At 38.6% G+C, this 14,678-nt stretch overlaps 1 protein-coding gene across 10 annotated transcripts in view; it reads right to left on the reverse strand.

Annotated features, from left to right (window-relative positions):
• The window catches only part of TACC2 (transforming acidic coiled-coil containing protein 2), a 144,814-nt gene that overhangs the window by 38,797 nt on the left and 91,339 nt on the right, over window positions 1-14,678 (reverse strand). For 6 of the 10 annotated variants that reach the window (XM_073354171.2, XM_073354170.2, XM_073354176.2 and 3 more), the window contains 3 exons: window positions 8,105-9,425; window positions 3,930-3,965; window positions 375-435 (listed from right to left, as the gene is read on the reverse strand). In XM_073354171.2, the coding sequence (XP_073210272.1) occupies window positions 375-435; window positions 3,930-3,965; window positions 8,105-9,425 (1,418 nt within the window). The remainder of the gene's footprint in view (window positions 1-374; window positions 436-3,929; window positions 3,966-8,104; window positions 9,426-14,678) is intronic. The other 4 variants (XM_073354175.2, XM_073354174.2, XM_073354173.2 and 1 more) reach the window with 2 other exon arrangements.

Consider the following 14,678-nt stretch of genomic DNA (forward strand, 5'->3'; position numbering starts at 1 on the left):
GGCAGCGTGAGTGCCACTGAAAATCAAGTCGCATGCTGCCTTTGGCATGTGTGCCATTGGTTGCCTACCCCTGGGTTAGATGAATTCTTCTGAGTGCTAATATCCTAAAGGTATTTGTTCATTACTATATTTATAAGATTTCCCAAAGGATTTTATAAGGATTTCCCAAAGAGTATTTCTGAACAGTCCAACTGGAATTCCTAGGACAAATACCAGGTCTAACAGGCATTGTACAAATTGATCTTAAAACTGGAGGACAAAAATTAATAAACCTTAGCAATACTTACAACTATTCAAATATAACAATGTTACATCAAATTTACTTTCCTTCTATTTGCAAAACTAATGACATATGTCAAAACATAGCACTTTACCTGAGAGGGCACATCCGAGAGGGGAGATCTTTTTGGTGACTTTTTCACCCTAAATGTATCACTAAAAACAAAGTTAAAACAGTAAATATGGCATACAAAAGAGAATCAGCAGCATATAACATTTAGCAATACAGAGCTAAAGAAAATACTACCTCTGTAAGCCCTCCTGCTTTAAGACTCCTTCCATTACAAAGTAATGCCACTGAAAAACATGCTTTAAGTATTGCTTTTTATCATGCACTTTGATACAGGACTTTGTTCCCTAAACCAGTAAGATAAACTAAGTAAGGGAGTTGAACAGCAGGATTGCCATGTGTCTAAATTCATTCAAAAAGACTATTCAAGTCAAATATTGATAGGGAATGAGGATTACCCAGTGGTAAGGGCACTAGGATAGGACTTGGGAGACCTTGGTTCAAAAAGACCCAGCCCCATCACAGACTTTCCTCTGTGACCTTGAGGAAGTTACCTAGCCTCTTTGTGTCTCAGTTCCCCAGGGGTAAAATGGGGATAATAGTACTTTATCCTCACAATAACCCTGTGAGATAGGAAATACATTGAAGATTGTGAGGCGTTCAGATACTATGGTAAAGGGGGCCATATATGCACATAAGATAGATAAGAGATTAATTTCCTCACCACTTGACAAAAGGTTTTTGATGAACTGCATATGAAAGTTTGTGGCAGGATATGCACATTGTTCCTGAGATTTCAGGACCAGATAATCATATTAAGTTCACAGTGATGGTAAAGGAAACCCCACAAACTTGGGACTTTCATGGTATTTCAAGATGAATATATTTACTGACATGGCAATTCTGCTTCAGGCTCTTCTAAATCCCAGAACATAAACTGCCAATACAACAGTTTTAACTAGGGCTGTTGATTAATCGCAGTTAACTCACGCGATTAACTCAAAAAAATTAATCACAATCATTAATCGCAGTTTTAATCACACAGTTAAACAATAGAATACCAATTGAAATTTATTAAATATTTTGGATGTTTTTCTACATTTGCAAATATATTGATTTAAGTTACAACACAGAATATAAATGCCACCTCTCTGCTGGTGGCATTTGACTCAGATGATGAAAATGAACATGCATTGGTCTGCACTGTTTTGAATCATTATCAAACAGAACCCATACAGTACTCACTTTATATTACTTCTGATTACAAATATCTTCATTGTAAAAATGATAAACAAAAGAAATAGTATTTTTCAATTCACCTCATACAAGTGCTGTAGTGCAATGTCTTTGTCGTGAAAGTGTAACTTACAAATGTAGATTTTTTTTGTTATATAACTGCACCCAATAACAAAACAATGTAAATCTTTAGAGCCTACAAGTCCATTCAGTCCTACTTCTTGTTCAGCCAATCGCTAAGACAAACAAGTTTGTTTACATTTACGGGAGATAATGCTGCCCGCTTCTTATTTACATTGTCACCTGAAAGTGAGAACAGGCGTTAGCATGGCATTTTTGTAGCCGGCATTGCAAGGTATTTATGTGCCAGATATGCTAAACATTAATATGCCTAATCATGCTTCGACCACCATTCCTGAGGACATGCTTCCATGCTGATGATGCTTATTTAAAAAAATGCATTAATTATATTTGTGACTGAACTCCTTGGAGGAGAACTGTATGTCTCCTGCTCCATGATTTTACCTGCATTGTGTCATATATTTGTGTTATACTAATCTAGGATGACAACGCAGCATATGTTGTTTGATTTAAGAACACTTTAACTGCAGATTTGACAAAACACAAAGAAGGTTTCAATATTAGATTTCTAAAGATAGCTACAGCACCCGAGCCAAGGTTTAAGAATCTGAACTGCCTTCCAAAATCTGAGAGGGACGAGGCATGGAGCATGCTTTCAAAAGTCTTAAAAGAGCAAAACTCCGATGCAGAATCTACAGAACCTGAACCACCAAAAAAGAAAATAAATCTTCTGTGCTGCTGGCATCTGACTCAGATGATGAAAATGAACATGCATTGGTCTGCACAGTTTTGAATCATTATCAAACAGAACCCGTCATCAGCATGGACGCATATCCTCTGGAATTATGGTTGAAGCATGAAGGGACGTATGAATCTTTAGTGTATCTGGCACGTAAATATCTTGCCACACCAGCTACAACAGTGCCATGAGTACGCCTGTTCTCACTTTCAGGTGACATTGTAAACAAGAAGCAGGCAGCATTATCTCCTGGAAATGTAAACAAACTTGTTTGTCTGTGCAATTGGCTGAACAAAAAGTAGGAGTGAGTGGACCTTGGGCTCTAAAGTTTTACATTGTTTTATTTTTGAATGCAGTTATTTTTTGTACATAATTCTACATTTGTAAGATCAACTTTCATGATAAAGAGATTGCACTACAGTATTTGTATTAGGTGAATTGAAAACATACTATTTTTAGTATGTTTTTTACAGTGTGAATATTTGTAATAAAAAATAAATATAAAGTGAGCACTGTACACTTTGTATTCTGTGTTGTAACTGAAATCAACATATTTGAAAATGTAGAAACCATCCAAAAATATTTAAATAAATGGCATTCTATTATTGTTTAACAGCGCAATTAATTGTGCGATTAATCGTGATTCATTTTTTAAAATCGCTTGACAACCCTAGTTTTAACCCTTTAAAGCATGGTGTTTTCCAGTCAAAGATGTAGAAAGGAGAACACCCACACATTATCATGTATAGATATGTAATGTACGCTGCCTATATGTGTGTTTGCCATTTCCAAAAGGTTAAAAATTCCCTAAAGAGAACATTCCAAGATAGATGCAAGATCTACCAGTGCTCCAGATGCAAGCTGCTAGACCTGACCTAATTGGCTTTTGGTATTAGGCGGAAGACGCAGGGAAACAGCCTGCACAATTTCACACCAAGTTACTCAATAAAGCCTTTGTGGTTGAGGTTCGATGCATTGGTGAAAATTATAGCTCTGCTCTGATCAATGACTTGCAAGGCAACAAAAGGAGATTATAATGAAGCATTTCAAATGATAGAGAATAAGTCACTACTTCACCTATCAGCATACATGACCAAAAAAACTGGCCAGCTGTTCACTGGTATAAGTATTCTATTCAGCCTGTTAATTACTAAATATGAAAATATAAATAATGAAAATAATTGTTTCCTTTAAAAAGTACTTATAAACATTAGATAGTGTTTAAGAAAGAATGGCTGTACAGTGTTGTATAATGCAATATTCTATTAATCAAGCTAATAAGAATGTGTTAATGCTTTAGCTAAGGACATCATATATATACAGTTTTAAAAAAACAATCCTTCTAGACAGGCAACCAGACACTGACAGAATAGCTTCCCTCAAGTGTATTCACAGCCAGGCAATTTCACTTAAAATAACTTTTACATAAGCCAGTAAAAATAACACCATAAAGCTCCATGCCCAATAATTCTTGATCATGCTGCAAAATAAAGTAAAATAATTTTTTTTAAAAAAGCCCATAAACCATTAACAAAGTATAAGGCACTTTCACCATAACAGGCCCGTGAGATTAAATTTACTTACAACAGAGAACATACAGACATCACATCTTCTACCATCCTAAGACAAATAAGACAAAGAAAAGAGAGACAGACAGAAGGAACTGACAAAAAGGATAAATCTGCAGACATTCTGTTAATGTGTTAGAGCAAAATCATCATACAATTTTGATATCCTTTGAAGTCTGCACAACCTTAAAACATGTTTTAATGGGAAGCGGGGGAGAAGAGAGGTGATAATTCCTAAACCAGTTTATGTTCTTAAATTCAATATAATTTTCTGACATGTTTTTACCTTATGAAAACCATTTTTTCATAGCAGAGGCCTACCAGTTTAATTGCTGTCAATGCTTTACCCATTCTTTGCCTTTCCTGAGGTAGCCATCTGTTTTCTTTTCAAGATAGAGCACTAGTTAATATACAGTATATAAAAAAATGTTCCCAAGGAAGTTAGTAGCAATTAAGTTTAAAGAAACAGGAGAACCCTAGGTTCTTTTATGACTATTGATCTATCAGTAAAAGGCAGCAGAAAAAGCTCCTGGTCTGTGTATTTCAAAATTACTTTCACACTCTGAGAAAGAAAGGGAAATTTCTTTAAGTTCTCGTATTTTTGGTTCTTAATGAAATCATAGTTTGAGTACTGACAGTTCAAAGCAAATGCTTAATAAACTGGGACAGTTCTATTTGAATAACCAGGGCTAGAAGAAGTCTTCATCCTCTTCCATGCTTGTCAGCTTTAATGCCATATTTTTAAGCAGGATGATCTTGAAAGCTGGCACCTTCCATATCTAAACACAGTCTTTTGAAATGGTCTGGATGCTTCCCAACCATCAATACAGTTGAGAGTTGAGGTTTAGATCTAAACGGGCCACCCATTCTTTATTCATAACCAGGGAGCACTGAGGGAGCAGCTGCTGCTCTTTGTTCAGTATCATCTCAGCAAAATGATCGGTCTCAGAACCACAGTTAAATATTTAGATACATGACTGGAATGCAATTTGAGTTGAGCTGAAATCCATTCCCACGTCTGTTCTTTTAATAGAGTGGTGAGTGAGTGTTTAGCATGTTTACACTTTTACTCCAGGATGATAACTCATTTGTATTGCCACTAATATGCACTGCAGAATCAAGCACACTGTAGTGTTAGTGATGCTTAAGCTAGTGACTCACTCCTAGGCATCCTACAGGTCTGGCCTGGAAATCACCATGCTCCCCTCAGCTAGAAAACACAATAAGCAACACATTTTCAAAGCAGTCTGCAGGGATTTCTCCCTGCAACTCTCAATGTTAACAAAGACTCTTGGCTTTGAAAAACTAACCCTTAAACTAGTTTTTAAAAATAAATAAATATAATCTTCGGATATTACAGTATCAGTTTAAACTGAGTCAAGTAATTCCTGAAATGAAGATCAGCAAGATAAGTCACCATTTAAGGTCCCTCACTTTAATAGCTTCCTTTCTTCTTCTAGGAGCTCCCCTGAAGTATTTGTGACTGGGCTCCCCAAATGATGGTTCTCCTGCAGTGGACCCCATTAAGCAATCTCATGCCACGAACTCTTATGTGGGGAGGGGACAGACTGGGACACAGACACAGGGTTGCCCATTTCACCCCCCAACAAGCCCTGCAGTAAATCCCCTAAAAGAATATTATAGCTGTAGGCTCCATTCTCATTAACATGCAGCTCCTGCGCACTGGGGACAACCTTTTAGAGGGATCCCAGATACTGCTGTGGGCAGGTGATTCCATGGAAGCACAGCACAGGCAACTGTGTTGCCTGGAGCCAGGGAAGAGTAACAGAGGGCAGATAAGCCTTGTGCCTCCTGCAAACATGAGGTCTTTTGGAGGGGGTAAATCCCTACCCCCAGTGAAAGACTACAGAGAAAATTCTGTGGAAGGAACTTCATGGAGTGCTCTCACTAGCTCCTGTAAGTTTTTCCAGGTGATGGGGCAATCTGGACCAGTGTGTCCCGTCACAAACCTCTGTTCTCAATGATTAAACAACACAAGGCCTGTCTTGCAATTTACAATACATGGGCTCGCACACGGACTTCAGTGGATCTCCATGTAGGCCCAGGGGACCTCTTCCTGGCAGTCAACTGCTGGACTGAGGCCTTGGATATTAAAATCCCCTCTAGAATGTAATTCAAATCTCACACACACAGATGCACTTTTTAGTCGTGTTATTTTTGTTTAAAGTTGAATATTCTATTCTTGGGGAATTCTTTAGGTTTTAGGAATATTGAGTAAAATACCCTGGCTCAGTAGACATTTTTTATTTCTCTGGCACCTACTCTGAACTCCAGGCATTTCCCAAAATTTAAAACACATCATCAGAAAATCTGGCATCTCCCTCAAAAAAACTGAAGTCATTCTGCCCAGTGGTATCATATTCTATAACATTCACGTAAGTAATTCAAAAATGGCTTCAACTTCAAAAAGCAAAACACCCCCAACCACATACAAACCTAAATTTGGCAAACGGCTAGAGTTAGAAGCCCAACTGGTGCCAGGAAATAAAAAGTACAATTGGACATTCTCCATCCTTCATTTTACAGCATTATGGACACTGTACAATGTTTTACATTTGTTTTACAATGTTTGTTTGCCTTATCTTTAGCTCTTCGGTCTTTTGTTAGTTTTAGTGAGAAACTTAAATCTTAAAATGTAGTATGTTATCTTTAATTAGCAGACACTATTAAGTTAGAAAGCGACTTTCAGAGCGATCTTATTCGATATGTTCTCTGTTTATCTGAAATCTAAAATCCTGTGAATAAAATCTGTGGTAACTAATTCAAAGAAAATTATGCCTAAAGGGATAAGATAGCAGAAGTGCTCATCAGCAAGTTAACTACTGAATCAGTACGGCTGGATACCAAGTTTTATTAACCAACCAACCAAATGTAGCAGCTAGAACCATTTCTCCCACAACTTGGCCTATGGACATAGAAATAGGAGATAAACCAAGGGGTTTTTGATCATCCTGTGAATCCTTAAACTACTTTTCTAGAAAAAAATATTTTCAAAGGTTATAGCCTCACATTAAAAAAAATATGAAAAAAACCCCAGGAATTCAAACTAGTAAAAATAAGACAGTTTTCCGCTTCTCATTCATACATATACATAAAAAAACACTGGATGAAAACATGGCCCTACTGAAGTCAATGCGAGTTTTGCCACTGATTTCATTCACTATGTCCCACAAACCCTAACTCACACGAGTACTCTTCATTTACGTGAGCAGTCCCATTAGCTTCAATAGGAGTTTGTGTGTGTGACTACTCCCACAAGTAAGGGTTCACAGGATCGGCCTTGCATTAGCAACAGGCCGGGGAATTATTTTTTCCCATTGCTGAACTCACTGCACAACGAGTAAGCTAACATTGAAAATGTGGCACAAAAATTGCTAAAGGCCCAATCCTAGTCCCACTTAACATCAATGGGCATTCAGGCACTGATGTCAGTGGGAGTAGGACTGGGCCCTTAAACTTCCAACATCCAATTATTAATCCAGTGACCTGGTCTGGGTTCAATTCTCTGGGTTTTCACTACAAGTTATTTGGTGCTGGGAGCAAAATGGCATTGATAATGTACAGGAAAGCCTATGCCCACCATGAAGAAAAGGAGTACTTGTGGCACCTTAGAGACTAACCAATTTATTTGAGCATAAGCTTTCGTGAGCTACAGCTCACTTCATCGGATGCATACCGTGGAAAGTGTAGAAGATCTTATTATATACACACAAAGCATGCATCCGATGAAGTGAGCTGTAGCTCACGAAAGCTCATGCTCAAATAAATTGGTTAGTCTCTAAGGTGCCACAAGTCCTCCTTTTCTTTTTGCGAATACAGACTAACACGGCTGTTACTCTGAAATATGCCTACCATGGTAAGCCATAAACATAAATCCGGTTGTCTAGTTAATACGTTCATCAGCACAATGTTTCTAATCTTACTAATGACAGGTTTCAGAGTAACAGCCGTGTTAGTCTGTATTCGCAAAAAGAAAAGGAGGACTTGTGGCACCTACAGCTCATGAAAGCTTATGCTCAAATAAATTGGTTAGTCTCTAAGGTGCCACAAGTCCTCCTTTTCTTTCTTCTAACCTTATTGAAACCCATGAATTATAAAACTATAGTAATTATAGAGGGTTGCAAGGAGGAGCACTTCACAATCCAAAAATGTCTTTACCCTTTAACTTACGTTTTTAGTGGTGTCTTCTTCTTTTTTGCAGGTTTATTTAGGTTGTCTCCTTCAGTTCCATTTGTTTCACTGCCATTGGCTGGTATCTCAAAGGAGGCTGGAGATTTAGAAGGTGAGCTGGTGATCTTCGAAGACAGCCTGAAAGCATCAGTTGAGTCCTCGCAGGTGTCTGGATCAAAACTGTATGTTTGTTGAGGCAATTTGGGAGATTCTTGCATTTTTGTAGTGGAAGAGAATGGGTTAAAGTTGGGATCATCCCACTTGTCAATATCAAAAGTATAAGAGCCTTTTGAAATCGGGATATCACTTGGATCAGTGAGTGACTTGGTTGGTGTGGTGGGAGAATTGTCAAGCTTTTCCACTGTCTTTTTAGTCTTTGGCCTCCTTAGTGGCATTTTGGCACCAGATTTTTTACCTGCTCTTTTGGGTGGGGGAGTGCTTTCTTGCTGGTCCTCTCTGCTGCCCTTTTCCTCAGAATAATCAAACTCTAGTCTCACAGCTAGACCTTTGACTGGAGGATCCTCTTGTCCTCCAGTGTCAGATGGAGTCACCTCCACGGCCTCTGGTGCCGTTGTAAGAGGTTGGGTTTTTTTACTGGCAGGGTGAGAGGTTTGCACTTTGCTTCCTCCAGTACTAAATGTACTAATTTCTTCAAAGTTCTCTCGATCAAAGGGATAGGAAGCGTCAGGCACAGCAGGGGCCTCCTGTTTCTCCGTAGAGATTTGGGAAGGTTCAGTACATTCAGGTTTAATTGATTCAATCTTTACCTCAGATACCAGTTTTTCTTCACTTGGGACAGAAGCTTGTTGGCTAATGTCAGATGGTTCTTGTTGCGTTTCTTTCACGGGTGGAGAGTCTGCAGATTTTTTTGCGGATTGCTTCTTCTTTAACGAAGGTGGCCTAGGTTTCTTTGTTCGCTTAAGGGTACTAGAAGCACTACTTGAACCAGTACTGAACACGTCTGCCGTTGGAATTACTGTCTCATTATTGCCAAGATAGGAAACTCCATCAAAATCACTAGCTTGCAAACTAAGAGACCGAGACAAAGTAGACCTGGAAACTGGGACAGAATCTGTGGATTTTCTTCGAACATTCACTTTAGGGTCACAATTCTTAGCTTCTGGAGTGCTAGGTTCTAAAGTATGGAAAGAATCTACCAACTCACTGTTATCAAAGTCTAAGTTGTAAGTCCCGCTGCTGGCTATAGGCTTATCCTCATCAAAGACAGTAGAAAATGAATGGGAGGGAGGACGGAAAGGGCTTTCTTCAATTGATTCACTATGTGATGCATCAATTATGGACACAGTATCAGAACAGAATCCTATGGGAACAAACAGAAAAGTCAGTGAATGAAACACATCAGTCATTAAGCCCCAAATGCTTTTCTGTTTAAGTGTTTTATTATGTTTTATCTAACAAATATACCAAAAATGGAACAAAACCAAAAAATACAAGTGAGACAAATGGACTAAATCCTAAATGAAAGAATATATGTACACCAGGGGCATATTTAACTCATGGTATAAATGCAGAAGAACAATTGAACAGTTCTTTTTTTTTTCTCTCTCTCTCTTGTAGTTTGGTGACAATACATTATATACACTTGTAAAGGTTTACATGGAGTATTTTTAGTTGCTATTTCAGAGCGAGGTAAGGAGACAGAGATGGAAATCGAGTTAGTAGAATATGCTAAAATACTCTAAATACTGGGTGATCTGACCATCAAATACTGGTTCACCCACACTTCCCTCTAGGATAATGGTTTAATACCTTCATTTACAGAATTGTATCAAAAATATTCTTTTTACACGTTTCAGAGTGGTAGCCATGTTAGTCTGTATCAGCAAAAACAACGAGCAGTACTTGTGGCACCTTATAGACTAACAACTTTTTACAGTAGCTGGTACCACAGTCCTCTAATTTGACTGAAGCTTCAGTGACTTGCATATTTTTTTCCCAGTTTAATGTCCCCACATTCCATCTTGACCATCCTTCCAGTGCAAGAGAAGACTGGGTATGGCTTTCTTTCCAAGGTTTATCTATACTACTCTTGTTTTGGCCAGGGGAGAGGGAAAGAGGGAGGAGAAGGAGAGTCAAAATTCAGAGTTGAGTTGATAACTCCATTTTTTATATGTCTTTACATATGAGGTATTGAGAATTTCAATTTAAAATAAAAAAAGAAATAAAATAGGGAAAGCAGGCAAAGAGAAAGCTGACTGTACAAACGTTTCTGAAATTGCACTTTTCCACTAGAAACAACATTGGAAATGGCCTCACTTTACTATATTTTTAATCATTAGTGGGAAAACCCCCTATTTGTTGAAGTTCTACAACCAGAATTCTCTCTCTTATGGTTAAAGTATATAGATCTGTTCATGACAATGTCTTCTAAAGAGGTTAACAGAAGCCCCATGACTTGGGACATTTAAAACTAAGCTGTTAAAGCAGAAGCAAATATATTTTAGGACACAGGCAGAGAAGTAAATGGATTAACTGACCTTGTGACAGAGATGGCAGTTTCCTGCCATATCCTGGAAAATCTTATTGCATGAAGTTAAAGTGTCTTAGCCTCTCATTGTATTAAAATGGAAATGTGTAATTGTGGGATTGTATGTAGCTTGTTTAGGAGACCTGACTAATATAAATCTTGGGAAGTGTTATGTGCTTAGGCGCACTCTTTTAAACAATAGGCTAAGACAAGAATGAATTGTAAATTGAGTAGACTTCCTAGGAAATAATTGGGAAGAGAGGAATACAAATGACCCACCTTCAGATCCATCCTTTTGAAGCTATGCCTTGAGCAGAACCCATTGTCTGGCTGATTACCTATTCACAGTCTCTTCAAAGACCCGAACTGGACAAAGAAGTGACTCTCAGATGCATGGCTGGGGTTTAAAAGACTGACTGTTCACCAGCCAGAGTCATTGTTGGAGTCAGGGGTGATCTCTGGTGAGCTTATTAGCATATATGTAGATGCTTTTGTTGTTTTTGATATGGTTTCTCTGTAATGCTTTCACCTTAAGAACAAATGTTCTTGCTTAGAAAGAGCTGTGCAGTAGCTTCATTATGGAAATTACACTGTTTGCCATTTCTGAAGAGAAAAGCAAAGCAGGCTTGTTTAGGCAGCATGACTTTGCTGGGGAATTCAGAGCATAGGCTGGGAGTGGTACAGAATGGAAATATCCCAGTCAGAAAGGAGAGAAATCTGTGTGTGTCTGCCCAAGAGAGGCAACAGCAGGGGAGCCAGAAGTCTAAAAGTGTGTGCCCTGGCTGTACCAGAGAGGGAGATTACAGATGCAGTTGCCCTGAACTGTGGCAAACCCATTAGATCTTTTTCCATCTCTAATCTTAGTTATGTGGATTACAAAAAAATTCTGCAAATCCTGATCATCCCTAAGAGACCATCCATGAGTTGAGAATTGGTGGAGCCCTTAAGCTGAGGTGGGAGTGGTTGGCACAGGATCCAGCTTTGATTTTCCCCGTCCCTCAGCTGGAGGAATTCTCAGATGGCCAGATTTCAGCCCTTCTGTTTCACCTGAGAAGTACAAAAGAGCTGGATAGCAAAAAAAAGACCATGGGGTCATGTCTGAACACCAGCTTAGCAATGCCTTCATTGCATGGATGAAGCTCAGGTGGCTGGAGAACTCTGGTATTCTGGGGATGCAGCTAATCATTATCTCTCTGTATTATAGGGACAGGCCCCCGGAGCAGCGGCTCTTACTGGATGTCCCCTGGCAGACAACTCACCCCTGCCATTGCACTCCAAAACCAGAATCCCTAGCCATAGGTTCACAGGGATTTGCATTATACCATAAAAATGTAATATACACACACCACCGTACTGTAGCACGATGTTTGCATCCATCAAATTCTAACCTGTCATTTTGGGTGAAGTTGAAGTGGATTTCAGCAGGTTGATATTTAAAAATTTGCACACGCCTATTTTAGCAAGCAGATGCCCATTTGCCAACTTGTAGAAATGCCTCTTATAAGAAATTTAATTTTTGCCTAGTTACAATTTTTTCTGCATCTATTCTGGTCTCAATAAAACAAAACAAAGTTAGAAAATTAAGACACCAGAATTTGTGAAGATGATCAGAAATAGTGATGGTCTTATTTTCTCTTGGTTTATAAGTTGGCTATGAATTTGAAAATGGATATTTTGCCAGGGCTGTGTCATTAGTGGGATTCATGAGTCTTTCTTCATCTAATACTGACTTAACTTTTCCCCAAATACCTTAACAATACTCAATAATGATTCTTTGGGATGGAATGTAACAAATACATTCCCATTTTCTCTTGAAACAGAAAATGAAGTCCTTTAAATTCAGATTTCAGGTGCAAGTACTTTGCAGACCAAACTCATGGTTACCACGCTTCTGATGACTGCATTGGTCTGGCCATATTACCTTCCAATTATTCTGCTCTGCTTGTGTTCTAGCTAGTAAAGTTCTAGCTACAGGCAGAGACCACAGGGCATTCACAGTTGATTTAAATACTATACCAGTGGTTCTCAAACTTGTTCCACCGCTTGTGCAGGGAAAGCCCCTGGCAGGCCGGGCCGGTTTGTTTACCTGCCGTGTCCGCAGGTTCCGCTGATCACGGCTCCCAGTGGCCACGGTTCGCTGCTCCAGGCCACTGAGAGCTGCTGGAAGTGGCGGCTAGTACATCCCTCAGCCCGCGCCGCTTCCAGCAGCTCCCATTGGCTTGGAGCCACGATCGGCTGAACCTGCGGACGCGGCTGGTAAACAAACCGGCCCGGCCTGCCAGGTGCTTTCCCTGCACAAGTGGTGGAACAAGTTTGGGAACCACTGGACTAGAGCAAGGCATGTGGTCATCTGATTACAACTACTGGTTTAGGAAAAAGACATTAAAAAGACATTTTATGGCTTATTTACCAAGGTGTTTTAAATTATGCTGAAACAAAGACTAGTAGTAAACTGGAAGGCTACAAAATAAGAACTCACACTAACTGAACAGATATTTGCTGGTTGCCATCCTTTCACTTGTATCAGAATCAAATACATTTATCTATGAATAGTAACTAATCAAATCAGATTGTATTGGGATTTGCTTCAAAGACAGCACTGCAGTCTTTCAGGTTAAAAGCACTAAGGAGTCATAGAATAGTCCAGAGCCTGGTAACATTCATATTTCCTTTCAGTTTGTCTAGGTACTCATACGTCCTCCATCACCATAACAAATTTAAGCAGTGTGCCCATACGACATATATCTCATCAGATATTACTGTGTTTGACTATCTGTTCATTTTTTTCAGTCATTAATGACAGAATGCTAAACAACAATTTGTTACCTTTTTTCTTGTCTGGACCTGACATTCATTAATTATTTCCTTATACTAGACAAGTAATTTCAAAAGTATGGCTAGCATATACATTAGAGTTGTCACTGTCACTTCACTGGGATAAAGACTCACTAGTAGAGCTAACTGGAAAATTTTAGAACAGTTTTCTAAATGGAAAATGCTGTTCCATTAGAATCGGAACAGAACCAAATTTTTGAAATCTTGAAATTCTCCATGAAATTACATTTCTTTTTCCTGCACAATTCTGCCCATTAATACTTTGTGTTAAGGTAGCATGGATGAAAGAGAAATACAAAGAATCTATACTTATAACTGTTATTTAAGTCCTTACTACTATATTTTACTACTAGATCCTGTGGACAGAAAGCATTTCCTCTTTGCTTCAGAGGCAATTATGTATCTGTGTGAAGGTTTTGCCAGGAATATTATTTATGGACATAAAGTGCCAGCCACTTTGAAGATAGCAGACACTTCCTAAATCAGCACCTTCAGATCAACCCCTACATTTTTAGATTTCTTTCTTTGGAATTCTAGCTACACAATTCCATGTTTCTCTTTGAAAATTTAGTGAGTTACGTGAATTAAAAAACGGATGCACTGTGATATTCTTTAAAATAAATGCTAATCAGGTGGCACTACTTTAAGAGTGCGTATTTTTTCTTCTTACTCCAAAAGGGTTGTGTTTGGGGCCACGATCGGCTGAACATTCTTGCCGAATGTTTTTTTAATTAGAGTTGCCGCTGGCAGCTGAGCTGGCTTTTCACACAATGCGATCATTTTTTGACACTGATCAGTCTACTGCTAAGGAGACACCAGAAGTGTCACAAGACTCCAGTATTAGTCTAATCTGTACACTTTACATGGGAATGGAGTGGAAGATAGCTAAATGCAATTAATATAAACGACTGAATAGCTCTGCCAGCATAGTCCAAAATGTAGGTCAGTGTGAAATGAAAAGGGATTCCAACAAGGAGCCTTCAAAAATTGTGTTAATAATAATAAACAACATAATATTAATAACAAAGGCTTTCGTTATGTCAGGCATCAAAAGGACTGAGGCCCCATTGTGCTGGATATTGTACAAACATATATAAAAAGATGATTTCTGCCCTGGAGGGCTTACAGTCTAAAAGACAGAAACAAATAATGGATTGGGGATATATCATAAAGCAAATTAATATGGTGAGGAAAGAGCCTGAGTAGTTACATTATTTGCTTTTGTTGGTAGTTAATTTCTTTAAGGATTTA

The sequence above is a fragment of the Lepidochelys kempii genome, chromosome 7 (assembly GCF_965140285.1).
Source record: "Lepidochelys kempii isolate rLepKem1 chromosome 7, rLepKem1.hap1, whole genome shotgun sequence".
NCBI classification, from domain to species: domain Eukaryota; kingdom Metazoa; phylum Chordata; order Testudines; family Cheloniidae; genus Lepidochelys; species Lepidochelys kempii.